This window comes from Carassius auratus, unplaced genomic scaffold (assembly GCF_003368295.1).
Source record: "Carassius auratus strain Wakin unplaced genomic scaffold, ASM336829v1 scaf_tig00215410, whole genome shotgun sequence".
NCBI lineage: Eukaryota > Metazoa > Chordata > Actinopteri > Cypriniformes > Cyprinidae > Carassius > Carassius auratus.
In genome coordinates this window covers 677541-701936 of record NW_020528076.1, presented here as the reverse complement: position 1 = coordinate 701936, position 24396 = coordinate 677541, and the positions used below count along the sequence as shown (strand labels likewise).

Here is a 24396-nt window from a genome sequence, read left to right as displayed (position 1 = left end):
AATGAACTAATCAGACACAAGGGAAAACTAGGTAAAGGGAAACATGAAAGAAAACAAACTTTTTATATAACGATGATATCTAGTCTGACAAACTTTTAGAATAACTCAAATGGACAAATGCAAGTGCCAGCTTTTATTTTCCACTCTTTAAATGTATTTTTATTTTTCATGGCAAAGCAAAATGAAAAATACTTTTCAACTTTTTACATTAGAAAATATGTTAGAAATATAATTTTCCAGTTCCTAGAGTCAGTCTTCCCTGCCAGTGTTCTCCAGAGGCAAACGCTTTAGATTTTCTTTAATGGTTAGATCTTGGATTTTAATAGAGTTGAGCAGCATGTATACACCTTTATCTCATTTAAATATGACTGAACTCTATTAAACTTGGTTTATTGAATGAACATGCAGTGACATCTAGTGACACCAACGGCAATACTGATGTCTCTAAAAGTTGATTCCTAACAGCGTGAGTATACAGCATTATGTCTTTTAGAAGACAAATTAAAACCAAGTAAATAATAAAAATTCACTATAGCCTCCCCACGAGTCAAATGCGATAAAGCCAGAAACTGAACCGTAGTTTCAAACCTGACAGCCTCGTTAACAATGTACTCATTCCCCATTTGCATATTCACAATCATAGCCATCGGTGAGGTCATCAACCTCTTCTGATGTCAAACTCTAATAGAGGTTTGGTACACATGTTGTCAGCAACAACAGTGTTTACTCAATCCACCGCTTTAGGGCATTTTCCCCATCATTTTGAATGGCTGCAATTCGTATATGACTAATATGCTATGGTCATGACTGCAATGTGGAGTAATGAGCTGCCAACCCCTGTAGACTGTGTTATCCATAAACACTCACAAGCGAAAACATGTTAGTTTAAAGGCGGTGCAGCTGCTGAGGGCAGCGAATATAGTGAGTGGGCATGAGAAATTGTGGTCTTCTAGGGAACGAGAATTATGGTAAGGTCGTGGAAGTCGTAATGCGCCCAGGGCTTGAATAAAGTACTAACCCATTTAAATCTGATCGCCTGATGTATTACAACAAAGCAACCAGGTTGCAGACAAGCTGGCTAGTCCAGACAACAAGCAAAACATGACTCTATAAGTATAGAGGTTCAGTTATTGATGTATAAAACTATAATTCATGCCCCTTTTTTTTACATTTATAATCAATTCAATGCGCGCTACTTTTCAATGACATGTTGCTCTGCTGCAGAACTGTGCACGGGTGAGGTATGCCAGACAGAGGCCAAAATACCAGTGTTGAAATTTCATATTCCCACTTTCTACTTCAATGCCTTCCCGTCTATCACACATCACAGACACGCGTAGACCACAAACTGGTGCCATGACTCAACATGAACACATTCTTATTCTAAAAAATAGCAAAAATGCATTCACTTTAAAGACAGCTGTCGAAAAGCCAAATAAATATTAATGCACATCACTCATGAAAACTCCTCCAAACTACTACCAATAATGCAGGGATAGGGAGAAGGAATGGGAGTTTTCAGGATTGATGATATTACTGCGCTGAGATCGAAGTGCTGCGAAGTGCTCTTCCGCCATACATTATAGTTATAATTTTTTTTATCCGCTTAGAAAATCGCCATATGTTATTTTGTGTCATCATATTTACTTGTTGTAACTAACCATCTTTAAATAGGGATAACATGGAAGTGTTTGTTGGCTTATAAATTCATCCCTTTTAAACGCTATAGTGGTACCGTGAGCTTCAGCTATTAAGTGCATGCATTGAGACATGAGAGGTACATATCAACTAGTGGAATGTGGAACTATATCTTCAACATGTTTTAAATTTAATTAAAATTAAATGTATGCATTTAGCAGACGCTTTTATCCAAAGCAACTTACAGTGCATTTAGGCTATCAATTTTTACATATCATGTGCTCCCGGGGAATCAAACCCCCAACCTTGCGCTCTACCTCTACCAATTACCCAGTGCTCTACCAGTTGAGCTACAGGAACCCTGCACAAAGTCACTGACTTTTTGCGACAAGTGGGATTCAGCTTACGCCATTTCTCATTCTTTCCTATGGTATCAACAACTGACTGAGCGTTGTACAACTCTGGCTGAAATTCAGTGACATCAAGGCTGTAATGTGATTAGTTATTAAGGGAACCATGTTCCAAGTTAGCTGTTATGCATTCTCCAATAGTAATACAGACCCTCTCATCTCCTTATAGTCAGACAATCTCTGCAGTCAGTTACAGTTTACGTTGCACAGAAAAAAAAAAGAAAGAAAAAAAAAAAAGAAAATTTTCACTGAAATTTAAGATTAGGTTTTATTCTGTTTATTCAGCATAGTGAAGCCTCTCATCCATTGATATCCATTCAATAAAATGGTCTCTGGTCTTTTTCCCTGCATAGCGCATTAGCAATAGCCATCACACTTTTTTTGGCTGAAGGTTGCAGGCTTGCCTTCCAGTGGCTTTGACACTGCTATTGACAAAGGGTCATTACTGGGGAAAAACTGACCTTGTCAGAATATTGCGACTGACCAATCAGAATCAAGTATTTCAGAGAGCCAGGTAATATAAACCTATGGTGCATTCACCCATGTCGTAATTACCATAATCAGTAGATGACAACCCAGCACTGTTCATGTGTTAGAACTTTTTTGATGCCGAAATGAATCTGTGAAATCTGATAATGAATAGACAAAACCACAATAGGCCTATTAGTAAACGTTTTTATGCAAATTGAGCACTTATTATACGTTTATGCAAATTAAGCACTTATTATCCTTTCATTTTGTATTTGTATTTTTTCATTTTTGGATTTTACGACATCAAAATGAGGTGGATAGGTCTACGAATCCTAAGCCTTGACCTCTGACCCCGCTCTATTTAATCATATGTGTAAAAGCATCACAGGCAAGCAAAACGCATTTATACTTAGACTTGGAATTGAAAAGGACGGTGTAAATAATCTGCTCCAAACAATCAGAGGGCATCTGTCACATTAATCTGAACGGGAATCGGATGAGACAGATCCTCCTGTGGATAGAGGATGTTTTATTCTTTTTGTTCTTGTGTTGGAGAGTGGCCTTGAATTATTATATGAGATATGAGCACAGACACACAAATGCAGGCTTAAAAGTATGCGCACACACACACACATTCACACTGTATTTGATACAAAATATAGTGTGTGAATATGATTGTTTGTGTGGGTCTGGTTTTGACTATATTGTGGGAGCCAAATGTCACCACAAAGACAGTAAAACCTGCATTATGCTAATTCATGTATTAATGAATACATAAATATGCTAAATGGTTTCTTTTAAAGGTAGGATATGGGCTGTGCTTGTGTGTGTGTGTTTGTGTAATAAAGAAAAAGGTGCTGTATGTAACTAATATTATTCAGGTATCTCACAACAGGGCAGAGGGAGAGAGAGTGGCAGAGATTGATTTGATGCCCCGGGCGGTGTCCTCCTTTCATTTGTTGGTTTCAGGGTTCAGATGATTCAAAAGCAGGCCAGCGGCATGAGGTAATTGAACAAGCTGAACTCTCACACCTCTCTAAGTGGTTATCTTTAAATCTTTACAGTTCTAATTTTGCCTGGGTTTTAGGTTTGTGCATTGAAATTGTAATAATATGACATAAAAATGTTTTTATTATATTCATGAACATCCATTTGAACTAGTTTAATTAATAGATAGTATTGATTAGTGTAGATGTTGTAACACTCCAGTGCCTTATTAAAGCACGCGGCATTTATTAAATCTCTACTGCCACCTAGTGTCTCAAATATGATTTACATCGGTGATCTCCCGAAGACCTTGCTCAGCTGCATCAAGTCTGTTTGGTTAGGGTTGGAGCAAATCTGTGTAGAGCTGTGGCCCTCCAGGAATTGAGTTTGAGATCACTGCATTACATGAATATTATGTTTTTGTCATGAAAACAAAAACATATATATATTTAATATACATAATTTTACTACGAACGTGCCAAACTTCTACTATTGATAATCTCAGACATGAAGTTTCAACCTTTTCAGACCTAGAAGGACTACTAATATATATATAAAAAAAGATTTTTGTATAATAATAATGTTCAGTAAAACATTATTACAGTAAGGGCTATATAATTTCATATGAGATCATGAGTTGATGTTTATTCAGGAATTTATGGTAACACTTTACAATAAGGTTATATATACAATAAGGTTAATATTTGTAATTATTTCCCATAAACTAGCAATGAAGAACATCTTTACAGAATTTATTAAATCTTGGATAATTTAAATTTTTAAGTATATTATTGTTCAGTATTGATTAATTTTCTTTCACAATGCATGCTGGTGTTTTCTAATCAAGAAAACGTGGAATTAACAAATGCATGGGAACTTAGATTCAGTATAAATATCTTTGCAGTACTTTTACAGACCCATAGTAAAGTTACACCTAAAGTTATCTAAGAAATGTGGATCTGGAATATGGAAGCATATGGGTAGCAATATTCAATTTGAAATATTGAATATTGAATACTGCTACCGATATTCATCCAAACAGGAAAGACTTGCATTTAGAAAATGTATATGTATGTATATTTGTATACACTCTAAACAATTCTTGGTTTCAACCCAACTCTGGGTCAAATATGGACTAACCCAAATTTTGGGTTAAAAATGTAATGTAAAAATTGAACCAACCCAGCATTTTTTCAAGTGTATTTATGTATTTTTAAGAAGAAAACATTTTGTTTATTTGTTTGTTTACATTTGATATGCTTTTCTTTTAGGGTGGGGGGGGGGTCTGGGGGGCGGTACCTTTTCAAAAGTTACAGACATGTACCAATTAGGTAGGCCTACCTATATGTACATTTTAGGTATACTTTTATTCCTTTTAGAGTGCAGAATACATACAGGTTTGGAGAGACATGTAAAGAAAGATGAGATTTGTGTGTGTGTGGGGGGGGGGGGGTGAAAATGCACACAGTTTCCTGTGAGAGTTAGTGTTAGGTGTACGGTTGGTGCATGGTCATAGAATATACAGTTTGTACAGTATAAAAACCATTATGCCTGTGGGATGTCCCCACTTTTCACAAAAACAAATTGTGTGTGTGTGTGTGTGTGTGTGTGTGTGTGTGAACCTCCCCTTTAACTTCTAAGATATCAACGTTCTCTTATTTCTCTGTAGTTCAACAAACATCCACCAGAGAACAGCATGCCTCCATGAGAGGAGACTCTTTTATATTCCAACAAAAACAATTCAGTAAACAGCAGGAGCTGATCTCAGGTCAGCATTCTACATTATTCTACATGCAAATTTTTAATAGCTGTCAGAGGAAAGAGAATACCAATGGATTATGAACAATAGAGCAAAAATCAGAGATTGAGAACAAAGCATTACTTTAATATGTTTTCTCACTGTTATGCATATTGAAGCAGATGCTAGGTTGATCACTTGCACGCTATATGATTTCAAAATATATTACATTTTTTCTATCTAGTATTTTGTTTCTCCCTTGTTATGTCTCTCAGATTCATGAACATGACTCAGGTTGTGAGGAGTGAGTGTAGGCGGAGGTGAGAGCGGATTGGAAAGGAAGAGACTGCAGAAGCTCACTGTACTGTCTGCAACAGCATGCACACATAATATTCACTAACAATATAGCAATATACTGCATTATCATGGTATTACTACAGCACTGCTAAAACTTTAAAGATGCATGCAGAAACTTGATTTAATGTGTCATAAAACCCATTTTGATTTTACATGGCCTAAAAATGTGTCACAGGCTGCTCATGTGCAGTATCACATGCACAAAATAATAATAATAATAATAATAATACAACATTCAGCCAAACATGTCAGCTGCAAGCCTACAGCAACACAAAAATATCTGGTGAAATTTCCAATATAAATAGCCTCTAAAAATGCCAGCAATCATGTCGCCTGCCAAAAAAAAGCACTAACTAAAACACCACAGACTGAAATGCAAAGTACTGTAATGCATGATCCTTTAATTATTCAACTGCACAAAAACAACATTAGAAAGTGTCATTTTCTGTTCCAACAGATCTTAATTACAGTCATATGATATCATGATGAAATTAAAACCATCTCCAAAACAGATAATTTGAATTGAACAGAGCAGAATGGGAAGACAGAGTCAACAGTTTGTGTCTGTCTCAAGAATAAACAGCCCTGCAGTTATGCAAGATCCTCGTGGGAAATTGGCCAGATGTGCCTAACTTGAGACATGAGACTTTTTACTCGCTTTTTTCTGTCTTTAAAATGTCCACTTCAGTTAGCCTATTTATACTATTCTGTGACATCTGGAAACTCAAAGACATAGAAGCTGTCACCCTTCTCCAGATCTGTTTAAAAAATTATATACACACAGTTTATGGACCTGCACCCAACCTGTCTTAATGACAAGAGTTTAGGACAGAGGTCATGAATGTAATGGAACATAACATAGTTGTGCTCAAATTGTATTTAACATTCTCATAAGGTCAGAGGTGTAACAATATGCACAAGGGACTGACTTTTATATCAGTCAAGTCTTTCTTTCCAACTCCATCATCCTAAAGGAGTTACAAACACTATTAATTCAAAGCAAGTTTTCTAAAAACTTTAATATCTACATGTTACTCTCATATGATACTGTTATATCCTGTGAAAAGAAAAACAAAATCAGTAGAAAAATGGTTAAGGTTTACAGACCTTAACCATTTTCCTTTAACCTGCACTGCAATGCACACTTAAAAATACAAGAAAGACACATTCGTTTTTTTTTTTTTAAGGTTATGCTCAAATATATATAGATATAAGGAATATATATATATATATATATATATTATTTCTTAATTCTATATATATCAGCCAAACAAAAGCAGGTACTCATGTGCATGATCATTTGAAGAATTATGATTCATTGTTAGTCATTTGTTTACTCGGGTACTTAAGTAATTATGGTAATTATCCCCTTTTAAAAAGAAAAGGTTGATCACACCGCGCTGGCGTATGCAGGGTTAAATGATTCACTGAGAGAACAATGTATTGTGGATGAAAAAGAACAGAACCAGTCATGAGATGTCAGATCCAGGAGGCTAAACTCAAGTTCAGAGCTGTTTTGACATTTGACATTGTACTGTGTTATAAAGTGTGTATTTGTGTGAAGCTGAAAGTGTAAGAAACATCATGAAAAGAAGACAACTTTAAAACTTTGTTTTCTTATTATTCTTATTTTGCGAGTTTTAGCTTAGTGTTTGGAGCTAACCAACTTGGAGGATAAGTGCTTTTTAAGACATGTAATTAAATAACATAGGTCAGATTTATGAAGTAAACATGCATTAAAAGCCTTAACGCATTATTTTAACTTACACTCAGATGCAAACAGGCTTTTTATATGCAATATAATATATTATATATAAGCCTACATGTTCATTATTTACAAATGTTTAAAAGTAAAACTGCTATAAAGTGGCCAAACAAATCAACCTCAGCAGGGCTGTATAAATCTGTGTTTGGTGTCTAACATCTGGCTCGTATCTTCGCGTTTGTTTAAACTCTATCTGTGTATTTTAATGATAAGGCTCGGGGAGGTCGTGGTGGTCCTGCCAATGCGCGAGTATTATTATTATTATTAGTGGTGGGGACAGGACTGGTCACGTGATCCTCTCACCAAGTTCCCACGCAAAACTCTTCTCACACATCCACGCGCGTTCGCGCTTTCGATGCGCGCTCACAACCCTGGACTCGCAACACAGTCCTACGGTTCCAGAGAGATCAAACTCGGATGCGCAATTGTTAGTTATCCTGATTGAAACAGTTATTATGTTTCCCGCTGCAACTCTGGGATTAAACTTCAACTGAGACCGAGAAAGGTGAGTACTCCTTTATGTAATTATTGGACTTGTTTAGATGGATGAAAAATGCTTGATAAAGTGCTACTGCAAAGCAAGAACTGCGCGACATTTTCCATTATATGTGATCTTTAAATGCATTAAAAAAAATGGGTCGGACTGTGTTCGATTTGAAAGATTTCTAATCTTTATGGATGCGAAGTTAGCCTAAATTTCATATTGAGTTATATAATGCAGCAGCTACACAATATTAACGTAGTGCATCAATACATTTGCCTTAATTGACCGCATTTGGGGGCATTAAATCTTTGAGAAGGTCTGTGGCAAACCGATTAGGAACACGCATATTCAGGACGCGACTTTTTTTTTTTTTTTTTTTTTTTTAGCAATAGAAAAAATGTATTTTTTCCTGACATTGAAGGGGGTCCATTTATTTTAGGTATTCTACAGTCTTTTTTGTTTATATGCTTGGAATATGTCATATTATATGGTTAGATAGACATCCAGATTCAGTGTAGAGTCAAAACAATTGTACACGGTTTAGAAATATAAATTTAAACAAATTAAATTCAGGTGCAAAACAGAGCTTCTGTTGGGGGTTGTTGGGGTGATTTCAGGCTATCACGTTGGAAAGAGGGCCATTTAAGGTGTGAATTGTTCTCAGTGGGGTGCGTGCAGATATGCATGAGTTATATAGGATGTCAGCTGGAGAGCAGACATACAGGTCTGTGAGAGTGTTGATTTGTATGTGTGTGTTTAGACAATTCATTTGTGATCCAAAGTGCCCTAACCTTTTTGTATGCATGCAGCCATTGTGAACACAGCTTCAAGTGGATCAAAAAAAAAAAAAAAAAAAAACACTCAGCCCGCCCCTCTGTTTCTCTCACTCTCTCTCTCTGAAGCACAAGGTTGTGTGTTGTGTTTATGTATGAGCGAGGGTGAGTGTGTTGAGATGAGTGCGGGCGATGAAGAGGGCGGTTTACGCATCCGCCCCCCATCCAGTCTAAATGTGAAGAAGGTCTACAGTGAGAGTGCAGAAGAACTCCAGTCCCCTGAGGCTCTGAGGAGCAGCGCTATGTCACCTGACCTGAGGCAGGACTTCAACATGATGGAGCAGAGAAAGAGAGTCACACAGATTCTGCAGAGTCCAGTAAGATGTCACTCCCACACACACTCGCACCAAGGTGTGAATTCGCATGCTCTTTCTCTCTCTCTCTCCCTCCTTCCGTTTGCATTTTAAGAGGAGCCCACGCTCGTTTGATTGCATAACAACCAAAAAGTGGAGATCCGTTGCCATTAGTAACCATGCACCGATCATCAGAAATGCAGAGAGTGGGTGAATTGAATAAAGAAACCGAAGTGATTTCTGTGCATTATGTTGTAGCAGTACTTCGAGGCCGTAACTCTAGAGGCATATTTCTGATGCCTGAAGCTCAGTCTCTTATCTGATTATAGCTTGATCTATTTTTAAAATCCATATAAAATGCAAAATTTGAAGCTGTGTAATCAACAAAACTTCATGTCCTGGATTTGGCTTAGTACACAGAAAAATCTTTCATAGTTTGTTGTCATGATGTTCTATGGTTGAAGTTCATAGATTCAACTTAAAATTTGAATGATGTGATGTCCCTGATTTTTGCTTATGAATCAGCATCACTATTATAAATTAAAATGTACATAAAGTGTATGCCTTCTTATTCTGTAACTGGTCAGCATGTTTTTTTTAAAATAATTTTATTAATAGTTTTTTCTTTATGTGTGGATTATACTAAATTGTCCTTTGGTGTGGCCTATTTGTATGCTAAATTACAAATATTTATGCTTGAGGCCATAGAAGCTGCATGCATTGCAATTATGAAAGCATAAAATGCTGTTTAAAATATTCTTAGATTAAGTATAGCATTTCTCACTGCAGGGCATGTCAACTTCTCTGAACTATTCCAGACCAAAGACACATGACTGGATGTTCTGTGTACTGACCTTTTCTCTTAAAGCCTGTTTAGTATGGAAGCATATGGGTAGCATTATTCAATTTGGGATGTAATATGCAAAATGACAATGCAATATGTAAAATGGCAATGCATTTCTGTATTTACATTTACATTTTTCAATACATCTGTGCAACGTTTGGTGCAAAATGAAAATGAAAATTAAATTACATAATTTTTATTTGCCATTTACTACACCAGTTTTAAAATGTAAAATTAATATTAATTTTAAAGCTTTATAAGTTGCAAATTTAAATGAAAATGTATTACAGAAATGATTAGATATGTCTAACATGTTCAAGCAAAAACTGTGGCAAAATGATCATTTAAATGCTATTTTTCTTAATTGCATTAACACTCACAGTCAAGACACTTACGATTGCATTTTCATTCGGTGTCCCGCAATGAATGTAGCAAAACTCAATGTGCACATTGAAAATGCATTCCGAGCCGATCACGTGTCCCCGCCCTCGCGCCACGTCAATCACTGCGTGAACAAGGCGGGGCTTACAGAAGGTCAGAGACTCAAGTCTCAAGAAGAGGATTCAATCAAGTGAGACAACATGGACAAGACAGTTGGTCCGTGTATGTTTTGATCATTTCGGTTTATGGCTTCAATATTTCATTCGGATTTGTGGGCGGAGCTGAAACGCTGCTTTCATCTGATTGGTCGAATCGGATCGGTTTTCATCTGACAGCCTTCAGCTGAAATGTCTGAAACTACGCTCACTGTTAATTAGCATAATATTTGAATCAGATGTAGCTGGGCACATAATTCGTGCTGCTGAGACCTGCAAATTATTTCTAGGTTGTAGTATTGTATGAATATTGTCCCACTGATAAAAACAGTGCAAATAGTTCTGTCCCTTTGGATAACAGTGAAGTGGAAATTAAAATCAATAATAGACTGAACAGTTCCATGTCTGTAACATTTACCACTCTCATCTTTTAAGTCATAAGGCACTAGGTATGTGTGTGTGTGACATTAATAAATAATTGTAAAAATGAATATAGTTACATTTCTAAATAAAAATAGTAAAATTAGCTCTATGCTGCTCAGTGCTCCTGTAGCCTACCCCAGAGCGCCCTCTCGCGGCTGGAGACGGTAATGTTTTCTCTTGGTCTTGAATAAATGTGACATATGGTCCAGTGCGACTTATATGTGTTTTTTCACTCGTCATGACGTATTTTTGGACTGATGCAACTTATACCGAAAAATACAGTTACAGTACATTATTATTATTATTTATTATGAGAGTAATTGACACAGACTAGAACTTTAATGTTTCACCCAATTCAGCTCATATCTTTAGACTCGTCCGACTCGTGTTGCTTGTAGGCTATAACTGGCCAGACTTACCTTCCCAAAAAATCCTATTTAATTTTATTTCATAAATGTAACTATATTTATTTCCACTTTACTGTTATCCAAAGGGACAGAACTATTTGCACTGTTTTTATCAGTGGGACAATATTCATACAATACTACAACCTAGAAATAATTTGCAGGTCTCAGCAGCACGAATTATGTGCCCAGCTACATCTGATTCAAATATTATGCTAATTAACAGTGAGTATAGTTTCAGACATTTCAGCTGAAGGCTGTCAGATGAAAACCGATCCGATTCGACCAATCAGATGAAAGCAGCGTTTCAGCTCCGCCCACAAGTGCGAATGAAATATTGAAGCCATAAACCGAAATGATCAAAACATACACGGACCAACTGTCTTGTCCATGTTGTCTCACTTGATTGAATCCTCTTCTTGAGACTTGAGTCTCTGACCTTCTGCAAGCCCCGCCTTGTTCACACAATGATTGACGTGGCGCGAGGGCGGGGACACGTGATCGGCTCGGAATGCATTTTCAATGTGCACATTGAGTTTTGCTACATTCATTGCGGGACACCGAATGAAAATGCAATCGTAAGTGTCTTGACTGTGAGTGTTAATGCAATTAAGAAAAATAGCATTTAAATGATCATTTTGCCACAGTTTTTGCTTGAACATGTTAGACATATCTAATCATTTCTGTAATACATTTTCATTTTAATTTTGCAACTTATACAGCGTTAAAATTAATATTCATTTTACATATTAAAACTGGTGTAGTAAATGGCAAATGAAAATTAGGTAATTTAATTTTCATTTTCATTTTGCACCAAACGTTGCACAGATGTATTGAAAAATGTAAATGTAAATACAGAAATGCATTGCCATTTTACATATTGCATTGTCATTTTGCATATTACATCCCACATTGAATAATGCTACCCATATGCTTCCATAGTTTTGCTCTCACTGATTATTAATTACTATGAAAGAATGAGCTATGAACAAATCAGAAATGCATCTGTGCTAAACAAGTATTACCGACCCCAACCTTTTTAATGTTAGTGTAGATCTAATAAATACAATTAAATCATATAAATATGGAGTAGCAACAGCTTATGCACAACCTTTTATCAAAACTAATATTCTTGCAATTACATTTAACCAACTGGTCTTTCTAGTGACTGCAAAAGTCGGTTTATGTGTTAAATTAAAAAACAAATTAATGATTATATTAAAGAAAAGTTTTTTTTTTTTTTTTGGAAATAAACATTTCTTTAAAATAAATGCCACTTGGTTTGATATTTTGTTTTCTAAAGCATTGACATACATGCGTTAATAAATGTATTTGTGTGTTTGTTGCAGGACTTTAAGGAGGAGTTGGAGTGCATGGTAAAGGAGCAATGTTCCAAAGGGAGTAACTCCAGCGGTCTCCTTGGTCACATCGCACACCTCATCATCAGCAATACACTTAGCAACACTGGCGTATACAGTCCCAGCAGTGAGTGCACACACTTTCATTGACACTTTATACCTTCCCATTGAAGATTATTTGTTGTAGCCATGGTCAACAGATGGCAGGCGTTTAATTCTGTATGGTTATCAGCTAGAAGTCAGATAAAGGCAGATATTTATTTTTGTTGCTTGGCTGTGCGTGTGTTTCCAGGTGCAGGGTCAATTAGTCCGGTGAATGATCTGTGTGGTGTGGAGTGGTTTAGTTGTTCTAAAGCTGAGAGGCAGGGCCGCTGTAAACTCGCCTGCTTGTACCGGCTGCTGGACCTATACGGAAATACCCACTTTCCAAATACGTATATAACTGTGAGTACTCACATTAATTTCACATGTTGGCTTTTTTTCCCCCCACAGAGCACACAAACAGTTTTTCAAATCCGAACTAGGACTGACTGTGCTCACTGTCATTTTGGATGTAATAAAAGCAGATGCTTTTGTTCAGACAACATTGGTTACCATAGTAATGGCTTGAGTGTCAGAACAATGCATAGAGACAAGAGAATAGCTGCCATTGTGGAAACTGTAAATCCTACTTCTGCTCTGATCTGACATGACAACTCATCAGATTACAGATGTTTTACACATCCATGCATACACGCACAGTGTCACTGGGGCACTACCTTTATAAAAAAGTACTAATATGTATTTCTGAATGGGTACCTTCTCAGTGACAGCTTTTGTACCTTTATTTGTAAAAATGCACATTCCATTATAGTCAATTGAGACGGCTGTCCTCAAAAGGTCAGGGGACAGGGGAGTCCAATGCTGTTAATGGAGGGCGACGTGCTACAGATTTTAGTTCCACCATGCTCCAACTCACTTGCCTGGAAGTTTCTAGTAAGTCTGAAGACCTTGATAAGCTGGTGCAGGTGTGTTTAATTGGGATTGGAGCTGAACTCTGCAGGACAGTGGCCCTCCAGGAACAAGTTTGGACACTCAAGATGTAGGACGTCACACTTATTTTGCACTCTGATTGAAGAAAAACCTTGAGATGTTATCTACCATTCAGATTGAAATGCATTTTCAAATATTGCATTTAAATGTATACATATATATGGTTTGCATCAAGTTTGTAAACATGAAAATGTTTTGTTCATTGTTGTTTTGAAGAAAGAAAAACACAGTTTGTTCCAGATTTTAGCTTATTCTGGCCAACTGTCGCGCAGTTAAAAAGGAAGAGGCCACCTGACCGGCATTTTTATATACTGTTTAATTGTAGATTTTAGTGAAATAAATTCGTCTACTATTCCAGACCAGCATAGAACAATGAGTTGTGTGCCAGTCTTGTACAACGACTGTACAAAAAAACACTGTAAAATATAATAACAAGGTGTAAAGACCTTCTCTATAGTCAAAATAAATATGTATTTATATATTGGTTCACTATGTTGTATTTTTGATAGCAGAATTTTATATAATATGTATATATATCTCTGTCTTTTTTTTCCTTCGCTATTCATGTTTTATCTGTTATTTTCTTCTCCAGCTGCGTATCAACAAAGAGCAGGATCATATTCTTATTCTTCCTAAAGGACTGTCGTTCTCAGAGGCCACAGCAGCTAGTCTGGTACACACACCCACACACATCCTGAACGTGAAACCCTGAATATACTGAATATAATTATACCATTAGATATAATTTGTGAAAGAATATATGGAAAAAAGGCAATAAATAATTTTTATCTCATCCTTATAATGTTTTTTTTTTTTCTTGAAAGGTGAAAGTGAATCTGATTGGCGAGGTGGTTGATCAGGGAGCTACTGCATTGCCTGTGGATGTTCTGGGATTCAAACCACATTCTGCAGTGTATTCTGCCCGACCAGATGCCAAATGTGTTATACATACCTATACACCGACTACAGCTGCCGTGAGTAATAAAACACACACAGTGTGTGTATATATATAATTTATTAAAAAAATTTTGTATATGTCCTGTGGCCCCTTTTGAAATTTGCGGTGGGCCCCAGACCCTTAAAACCATTGCCTAATTCACCCTGCCTGTAACACACACATTGCAACTTCTGAATGTCCTGCAGGTCTCTTCTATGAAATGTGGCATCTTACCCATTTCCCATGAAGCTTTGCTGCTGGGGGAGGTGTCTTATTTTAGCTACCATGGTGATTTAGCCAACGAGCAGGAGAAGATGGAGCTTCAGAAAGCTCTTGGTCCCACTGCCAAGGTCTGTGAATTCTGCTACCTGTTGGCATGACAACCATTAGAAGTTCACTATAGTACAGCATGGCCAAGCTTAAGCAGGAAAAAATAGCAGGTCCTAACCATTGCAAAAATTTAAATGTGCCTTAGAATTCTGTTAGTATTTTTAAACTTTTATAGTCGTTGTCATCATGAATATAATACTGCACAGAATCATATTTATAGTAATATTTTGTGCATTACTGGGATCTGTTAGGGTGGATTTTCAAACACTGATGTAATTCTGTTTGTTTTTAGGTTTTGGTCCTGAGGAATCAAGGTTTACTGACATTTGGAGAGACGACAGAGGAAGCTTTTCATTATCTGTATCACAGCCACCAAGCTTGTGAGATACAGGTACACACACACACGCACACACGCACACACACACACACACACACACACACACACACACACACACACACACACACACATTTAAAACTGAAATACACACTTATGAGAGTAAATACACTAATACAAATACATAAACCAAATGAAAAAGGATTATATGGCTTTTTTAATATAAATTCAAGGCCCAGATAGTTCCAGCTCAGTTTAAACTCTGCCAGTAGATTTTTATGAGTGGTTAAACTGCTCCAACACTTTCTCTGTCTTTGTTTTTCTTCAGGTTAGTGCTCTGTTATGTGCGGGTGGTGTTGACAACCTGTGCGTGTTAGACAGAGCAAGTCTGAAAACTGCTCCTACGAAAAAACCCAGTGGACAAATGCCAGACGGACAGAACAGATGGAGGGTCGGAGAGGCAGAGTTTGAGGCGCTTATGAGGATGTTAGATAACTTAGTGAGTGGCCTGTGAGCTGATCTATACCAGATGTGCTAGCAGCATTTAAATGATGTCTTTTGGGCTGCATTAAGCATGTATTAATAAATATGTAAATAGTGGTAACTAACATGCCACCTCTTGTGTTTCTAGGGTTACAGAACAGGTTACACTTACCGGTATCCCATAGTAAAAGAGAAGCCCCGACACCATAATGATGTGGAAATCCCAGCAACTGTCACAGGGGTGGGACTTGAGGAAAAGGACACCTTTCCAGAGTGTCCGTTGCACTTCCTGGCACAGAAGCGGGACAGAGAGAGGATACGATGGCTGAACTCACCAAACAGCTACTTGAAGGTCAACATACCTGAGGAATCCATCAACGGGACCTGCAGCCCCCAGACCAAAACCACGGTATCCTTGCATATGATCACATGCAAACATATTGGCAAACAGCATCAAGGGCTTCACACAGCTATAAATAAGTATTGTCTATAAATTCACATCATCAACTTAATGACCATAAAGTTAGTGTTCAGTGTTGTTAATCGTTGGTCAGTATGGAAGCATGTTACCACCTCAGAGTAAAAAAATAACATTTAAAAAGCTAGTTGAGATGTATTTAAAAGTAAGCAATAATTAGATAATACTGTATACATCATTTCACAATTAACTTTTTTCTTTTTTTACTCTGAGGGAAAATGAGCTCCCGTAGACCAGTAGATACATATAATCTAAACATTTAAATTATAGTAGAAAAAATTATTGGTGGAATGCCAAACATTTCAGCATGTTTTATGTATATGTTTGAAGGAATAGTTCAACCAAAAATGAAAATTTGATGTTTATCTGCTTACCCCAAGGGCATCCAAGATGTAGGTGACCTTGTTTCTTCAGTAGAACACAAACCAAGATTTTTAGCTCAAACCGTTGCAGTCTATAAGTCTTATAATGTAAAAAATCATACACAAAAAAAAACAACTTAAACCCTGCAGCTCGTGACGATACATTGATGTGTAGAGACACAAAGCAATCGGCCTGTGCCCGAAACTGAACAGTATTTTTCTGATTCATGCAATGTCCGAACTGTTAGAACTCTCCTGTTGTGTGTGTTCTCAAGCAGGCGCATGAGGAGGCTTCTTAAATTAAATTAATGTATTTAGCAGATGCTTTTATCCAAAGCAACTTATAGTGCATTCAGGCTATACATTTTTACCTATCATGTGTTCCTGGGGTATCGAACCCCCAACCTTGCACTTGATAGCACAATGCTCTACCAGTTGAGCTACAGGAACACTTCAAATTCTTCTTCTTGCTTTACGGTGGATCGCAACTTTTAAGTGAATTTCCGCCACCTATCTCTCAAGTGGATCATTGAGACTCCTAATTGAGATTGTAGATAGAGCGTCAATGGTCCACTTGAGAAATAGGTGGCAGTAATGTACTTATAAGTCTGTGATCCACTGTAAAGCAAGGAGAAGAAGACTTGTGCCTGCTGCTGAGAAAACACACAACAGGACGCGCTCAGGAGAGTTCTAACAGTTCAGACATTGCATGAATTAGTATACTAGTATATATGAATACTGTTCAGTTTGTTGCACAGACCGATAGTTTTGTGTCTTTACATATCAATGAATCACCACGAGCCACAGGGTTTAATTTGGTTTTGTTTGTGTATTTTTTTTGTGTGTGTGTATGTTTTAGCCGTGATTCCCATCCACTTACATTATAAGATAGACTGCAATGGTGTGAGCTAAAAATCTTGGTTTGAGTTCTACTGAAGAAACAAGGTCACCTACCTCTTGGATGCCCTGGGAGTAAGCAGATAAACATCAAATTTTCTTTTTTGGGTGAACTATCCCTTTAATATTCACTAATATTTCTTAAATTCGTTATTTTCTTTCTTTTTAGTGGATGAAATCAGAAGAGTCAGGGAACTGCAAGGACACCCCAATTAGGATCGAGGACCCCAACCAGTTTGTCCCACTTAATACTAACCCAAACGAAGTATTGGAAAAAAGAAATAAGGTATGTTTGACTAAAAGAAAGAAAATACAGACTGAACAGACTGTGTCCACAGATTGTGTTCTGTACACTAAAGCACTGCTTTATTTGTGCTGGTTTAGATTCGAGAGCAGAACAGAGTAGATCTGATGACAGCTGGACCCAAGTCTCAGCTGCTGGCAGACATTGTTATTGACAAGCCTCCAGGACCAGTGCGTAACTACACCAATAAATCCAACACGAACACAAGTACCAATCAAACACCCTTTAAAAGTACACCATATAACTTTTCTAGTCCAATAGTATGTTTAAAATGATGGCACTCTCATGAGATGAAATCCCAGTAACATCAGCAGCCTAAATGCTGTTGTACTCATGTCATGTGATTTCATAGTAAATTCTACTTTTTTTTTAATTTTGTTTCTTTCCTCTTAAAAAGGTAATTGTGAATTAATATCTCAAATAGTTACTTTATCTCATTTTAAACTTTATCTCACAATTACAATTTATTTTTACTCTGAGGTAGAAACAGGCTTCCATATTTGGCAGTATTAAGTTCAAAACCAACGTTATAGCAAAAAATAATAAAAAAGGACATCACTAAGACAATTGTCAGTCAGTCCCTTTGCCATTATTATTTTCAGGCATTCATCTATGAGGATGAGAAGCAGACAGCTGCTTTACCACCCAACCCTTTCAACCAATCAGAAGCAGAGATACAGGAATACACACAAACGGTGGAGAATAAGACCAGCCAATCAGGTACACACATACACTGCATACAGGGGCATAGAATGGCCCTACCAATCAAATGTTTGTGGTCAGCAAAATTATTTTTTAAAGATATTAATACTTTTATTCTACAAAGACACTTTTGAGCTAAAGTGTGAGGAAAGACATTTATGGTGTTACTATTTATTTACTTCAAATAAATGCTGTTCTGCTGAACTTCATATTCATCAAAGAATCCAGAGAAATATGCATTTGCTTTCACAGAAATAACTTACAGTTTGAAATAAATTAAAATAGAAAACAATATAACATTGTGATATTTAACAACATTACTGTTTTTACTGCATTTCTGGTCAAATAAATGTATCCTTGGTGAGCATTTGAGACATATTTCAAAAACATTAAAAATCTTACCCCAAAGTTTTGAACAGTAGTATATAACTATTTAGTTTGCAGTCAGTTCCATTTCCTGTGAGCTCAAGTGTATTTGTTTTTTGATCCAGTACATACTTTGAATTTCAGGGATATGTTACTACTTCCCTACCTTCAAAACCTCAATTTAACCACAGTTTTTTTATTTGGCTTCATCAAAATATGTTTTCTTGACATTTAAGCCCTTCAGTCAGAGGCTGACGAGGAATTCACAGATGGAGAAATGACTACATATGACGGCTCCACCATTTCCCTGTCGATCTCACCTCTCATGAGCCCTGAAAGAGGAGGTAAAGATTCTCTCATATAATCTGTATATTACTACACTGGTCTTTGATAACCAAATAAGTTGTGGTTTTATGGTTTTGGACTAGACGATCTCATGCCGAAAAGTTTCTTCTTCTTGTTCTCAGACTGTCTTTCAGCTCTCCTCCAGAGCAGCGATGGTGATGACCTGACGCAGGATGATGACCTCACTCTACAGGTCACAGAGCTCAGCATCACTAAAGAGATGCAGGTCTCCATAACAACCACCGTCGCCAACAACATTTCAGTCACCGGCTCTTCTGAGAGTCAGCCGGTGTCACCCAAAAAGAAGAAAAAGAAATTCCGTACTCCTTCCTTCCTGCGGAAGTCGAAAAAGAAAGAGCGAGGAGACAAGGAGAAAGGAAAAGACAAAGAGAAGGAAAAGGAGAGAGAGGAGAAGCAAGAAGAAAAGGTGATAGAAGAAGAAAAGGAATGCAGGAAGGACTGAGTAAACACTCCTGTTAGACATGTGACTGTGCAGGGGTTTGTGGGAAAAGTAGTTTTGGACCCAGTGTTAAATCCGATGACTAGTAGGGACAGAGATAGTAACATCAAAGCAATGACTTGTATGTTAAGTTGTTAAACAGAATATTTCCCTGTACAGCTATATCAACATCTAAAGAGCCGACTTTTATAAACTATACCTAAATGCACTCTTATACACACAAATATTAGAGGACTAAATTACATATTCTAGTCCTTAATCACAGCCCTAATCACCGAATAGTGTGAAGTGCTGGAAATATTATAATGGCTCTACATTGTGTTTTGTAGATGAATTGATGTTGTGTGCTGAATTAATCAGGTGACAGTGAATTGTAAGAAAGACTTTGAAACTGGATTCCAGCATATTAGGAATTTTCAAGTAAACGGGAAACAGCCATTCAGTGTGAAATGAAGCTTTGTTGATTCACTCGGTTTGTAAATGAAGATGTGCTTGAGAACCGATTGTTATAATAGTTTTGTTGACTGATTATATAAAAGTCTATAACCACTCTATGTTGATTATACTTTCAAATACATGGATTTTAATCAAAAACTTGCGCTGTAATTATGTTAACAGTGATGTTTTCCTTGTCTTACCAAGGCGTTTTTGTCTTCCATGGTCAAATAATGCTTTTTTGTAATTTGCAGTCTCATGGTCATATGTGTGAATGTAATCTTCCTGAAATAAAAGTGTGCTTAAATTTACGATAAAAGAAAAATGTATAAGAATATAATATATAATTATATAATACAGATATCAGCTGGAAAAACAATTTTAATAAAGCAAAAAAAAAAAAGAAATCACAAATCGTTATAGAAATGTCAACAAATCCACATTTATTCCTCTAAAATATGTAAATATACAAAACTGAAAAGCAAAAGTAACAACAAATGGACTGCAGCAGAATACTTATTAGACAGAGGTGGACTGAGCAAAACAAAAAGAAACGGCTTAATCTGTTCAATGACACTTGTCTTCCCTATCTCCACTATGTATGAGGGAGGCCAGTGTTTCAATTAATGTTTGTTCAACACATTATAAAAACTATAGAGCAGAGTTCCCATCCTCAGCAGCTCCTGCAGAGAGTTGCCCCTGAGAGCATGAGGAAAACCTGTTAAACTAACCAGGAGTTATGCCTCACTGAGGACTGATGTTTTATTCGTTACTACACCCAGAGACTCGTTCAGTACAGAACAGCTCCTACATCCACAGAACAAACACCAACTATTACTGGAAATGGTACAAGAGGGGAAATGTGTTACTATACTTATTTCATGTCCAATCAGATCTGTTTATGATTTCTAAATAGGTTTCAGTTCGATCCATTTTCATTTTTGGTGATTACAGATGAGAACAGACAGAACACAAGGGAGATCACTGGGGCATTAGGTGCCTGACATTATATTTTGAAGTGTCATTGTACTGGGTCATGGGTTTATCTGCGATACCACACGTGCCAACGCCAACCTTTCCATCCACACTCTCTGGAGATGCAAATATACTCCTCTTCACCTGGAGATGATAATCATATAACAATGGCAGGGTTAAAAAACAAATAAAAAACACGTAGCAGGATTAGTTAACTTTTATTTCTCTGATACACACCTGTCCTTTTTTATTCTTGGAATAGGCTTTATTGTTAAACTGCTGCCATTTGGACTTCTGATCTTCTCTCTCCTGCTCCAGCTCCTTCATGCGCAGCACCTTTTTCTGGGCCTTTTTCTTCTTATATTCCCTCTGCTCTGCCAGCAGCTCTTTCCTAAGAGAAAAAACACAATGGGAATATAATAAATAAATGAAAAACAACTCTTGAAGAGCATTTCTGTCACTGACCTTTTAGAAATAGCTAGTAAATATATAATTATGCTATATTAAGACCAAATCTTGGATTCAACCTTTCGGTCAACCTGTTTTCCTTCAAATAGCACAGGTTTTGTATTTTTTTTTTGGAATTGATTAATCTCATTAATCTGAGACTATGCACCACAGTTGAATAAAATAAAAATAAAAAAACCTTTCTGATTCATTCTGAACAATTTCACTGCAAAACCTGTGCAAAGTGGAAGAAAACAAGCTATAAAAAATAATGAATGAAATATTTGGCACTATGACACGCCAATACAATTTTATACAACTTTTCGTAGGCAAATCATTTTAGAACAGGAACACCACAAGCGTGATAAGGGGTGAGGGGAAAAAAGAGAAAATCTAAAAAATGCATAAAAATAATTTAAATGTTTTTGGGAAGTATTATAATTTTTTTTATTAACACCAATATAACATACTTAATACTACTTAAAACATTTAAACAGCAATAGTTTTTGAGAAATTGTCTTTTGACAACAATTGACAACAATTAGCAAAATAAATATTAAAATGTATTTCTTTACTGACATCTTAATTTATGTTAACAACTGTGCTTAATTACAGCTTTTAAATCATAAAGCTCCTTGTCAAGGTGTGTTGAACTGATAAGAATGTATATAGAAAAAAAAAGAAGTCATTTTGACATGAACTTACTTAGATTTGGGTTTTCCATCCTTCTCTTCTCTACTCCTGCCTTCCTCCACTGGTTTAAGCACATGAAGCGGCATTACCTCTGCGTTGCCATAGCCAGAGAAGGTGACGGCTGCCGTGCCATTCTCATTGTCAATCTCTTCAATTTCTGCTTCATATACCCTGCAGATCACACAGCACTGTAAGCAGGTGAGTACGGATATATACACAAATATATACTCCTCCAAATGTAGCCAACCACAATCCCACCCAACACTCAACAAGTAAGATCAATATACCTACTGTGTTTGTGTGTGATACTCACTGTCCATCCTTGTTCCATGTGGCCATGCAACGGTCTCCGACTCTCCAGCTGCGAGTGGGAGCAACTGCCTCTGAGCTTTTGGTGCTGGCTGCACCCTCCACTGGCTGTGATGTCAACAGGTCTTTTGTCAACTCAATCACCTCCTACAGTGACACATAACAGCAATGATTGGATGTAAATACTTACATAGAAAGGTACGTTTAATCTAGTCAAAGGCTATCAGGCATCAGCCTAAGTGACTGAAACTGGACCACTGAAAAACATGACAAGTTTCAACAATGCACACACTTATATTTAATATTATAAATAAAGATACAAATATTAAAACACATTAAACTTCACCATTCCCCTCTACTGTAGTAATGCATCACAAGAAGCAGTAGATAATTTTGCCCCAAACCTGAAGGTCCTTCTGCAGTTTGAGCAGATCTTCATTATCTGGATCTGTAGAGAGCGCCGCTTCCACCTGCGCAAGCTGAGCTTTATAATTGTTCAACTGCTTTACCAACTCTTCAGACATCTGAAAAATCAAACATTTTTTCAAGTGATAAGTAAAAGCAGAACTCAAAACACCCAGCCTCTACTTTCAACTTATACATTGCTACTATATACTGCACCAGCACAAAATCCATAATAGCCCAACAGTTCTCTAGAACAAGTTTCCCAAACATTATTTTTGATCTGAATACGATCTTTGTTTTTAAAATACTCCCTTAGACTTAAAGCCATGTTAAGGTTTTAAAATATAATAAATGTAACAACATGCGGGCATGTTTACTTGAGATACATAATTTGAACAAAAAATACTACAAATATTACCTCATTTAATACAGCATGTCTCACAAATCGGTTTTGGCTCAAGTTAAACGAAGAGCAGCGACTAACGTTAATGTATATAAAGGGAGCACAAGGCCTCGCGCTCGACAAAAGACATGTTTATATTTATAAAGACAAGATAACCGGATATTCCTTGAACATGCGTCTTACCTTTAAATATTCCTAGTATAATATTTATATAAAAACCAGATTAACTGAGGTGTTGTGGAATCCCATGAACGAATGTATGTTTACAGCAAAGGATTCGTTTGTATCTTTTCTGGTTTCTACCTTTTCCCGGATGTGACGCCACACTCTCGCGTGATTAAAGTTGTCGCGGTGTTGCCCACTGAGCTAAAATAGTGGTGTTGCCGCTGCCGTCTTCTTGAACTTCTTGCAGAGAAGAACAAAGGCAAAAGCGAAAAAGAATAGAATAGAATAGAATAGAATAGAATAGAATAGAATAGAATAGAATAATATTGTAGCCTATATTGCAATATAAAATTATAGGTGCATTAGAGTTCATCATGACACGGTTGGCATGGTTTTGCAACATCTTTTGGACCATATAATACATGCTTTATATTCTATGTTTTAATACAAGAAAAGCCAATCCAAGTTGCCTTGTATGTTTGCAAATGAAGGCTCGAGTCGAGGGACACACTTCTTCAGGACACCTACATAAGAAATCACACTGACTTCACAAAAACAAACACACCTGCACTACAGATGTGTGCAATGTGTATATACCACAGACTGTATAAAAACACGTTTGTGTGTATATATATATATATATATATATATATATATATATATATATATATATATATATATATATATATATATATATATATATATATATATTTACCAAACTACATCATCAACACTAAACTTAAAAAAATAATTGTGTTCTTTTTTTCTTTTTTGCCATGCCAATAAAGCCATTTGAATATTGAGAGAGAGAGAGAGAGAGAGAGAGAGAGAGAGAGAGAGTACAACAACATCAGTATATTTTATTGCATTTATATTTAATGTAACGTAGACTACCCAAAAACACACGTTCTATGGTTAAAGCAGCTGCTTCTGCAGCGTGTTCGCACCATGGTTCGCGCCAGCTTTCTACTGACCTACGTAGGTTGGGATGAT

General features: G+C 36.6%; 2 protein-coding genes across 2 annotated transcripts; one reads left to right on the top strand and one right to left on the bottom strand.

Moving 5' to 3' along the window:
- Positions 1 to 7673: 7673 nt before the first annotated feature.
- Positions 7674 to 20331, top strand: LOC113094601 (gamma-adducin-like). The gene is made up of 15 exons (XM_026260199.1): positions 7674 to 7871; positions 8753 to 9000; positions 12533 to 12668; positions 12834 to 12985; positions 14166 to 14246; positions 14398 to 14547; positions 14717 to 14860; positions 15133 to 15231; positions 15503 to 15673; positions 15806 to 16066; positions 17564 to 17680; positions 17779 to 17868; positions 18301 to 18418; positions 19003 to 19110; positions 19234 to 20331. The coding sequence occupies exons 2-15, from the start codon at positions 8779 to 8781 to the stop codon at positions 19572 to 19574; spliced, it is 2190 nt and encodes a 729-aa protein (XP_026115984.1). The 5' UTR covers positions 7674 to 7871; positions 8753 to 8778; the 3' UTR covers positions 19575 to 20331.
- Positions 20332 to 20423: 92 nt separating this feature from the next.
- LOC113094602 (survival of motor neuron-related-splicing factor 30) lies at positions 20424 to 23576 on the bottom strand. The gene is made up of 6 exons (XM_026260201.1): positions 23422 to 23576; positions 22835 to 22954; positions 22435 to 22577; positions 22134 to 22292; positions 21219 to 21372; positions 20424 to 21125 (listed from the first exon to the last, which is right to left on the bottom strand). Exons 2-6 carry the CDS (start codon positions 22952 to 22954, stop codon positions 20988 to 20990), a joined length of 714 nt encoding a protein of 237 aa, XP_026115986.1. The 5' UTR covers positions 23422 to 23576; the 3' UTR covers positions 20424 to 20987.
- Between the last annotated feature and the right edge of the window lie 820 nt (positions 23577 to 24396).

Bases quoted from the DNA above. Each gene is read 5' to 3' on its own strand.
- LOC113094601 (XM_026260199.1), top strand. From the start codon at position 8,779: ATGAGCGAGGGTGAGTGTGTTGAGATGAGTGCGGGCGATGAAGAGGGC. The intron at 12,986-14,165 runs GTGAGTACTCAC...TTTCTTCTCCAG, and splicing joins TTCCAAATACGTATATAACT to CTGCGTATCAACAAAGAGCA. The intron at 17,681-17,778 runs GTATGTTTGACT...GTGCTGGTTTAG, and splicing joins TATTGGAAAAAAGAAATAAG to ATTCGAGAGCAGAACAGAGT.
- LOC113094602 (XM_026260201.1), bottom strand. From the start codon at position 22,954: ATGTCTGAAGAGTTGGTAAAGCAGTTGAACAATTATAAAGCTCAGCTT. The intron at 22,293-22,434 runs GTGAGTATCACA...TGTGATCTGCAG, and splicing joins ACATGGAACAAGGATGGACA to GGTATATGAAGCAGAAATTG. The intron at 21,373-22,133 runs GTAAGTTCATGT...TTTTTCTCTTAG, and splicing joins GATGGAAAACCCAAATCTAA to GAAAGAGCTGCTGGCAGAGC.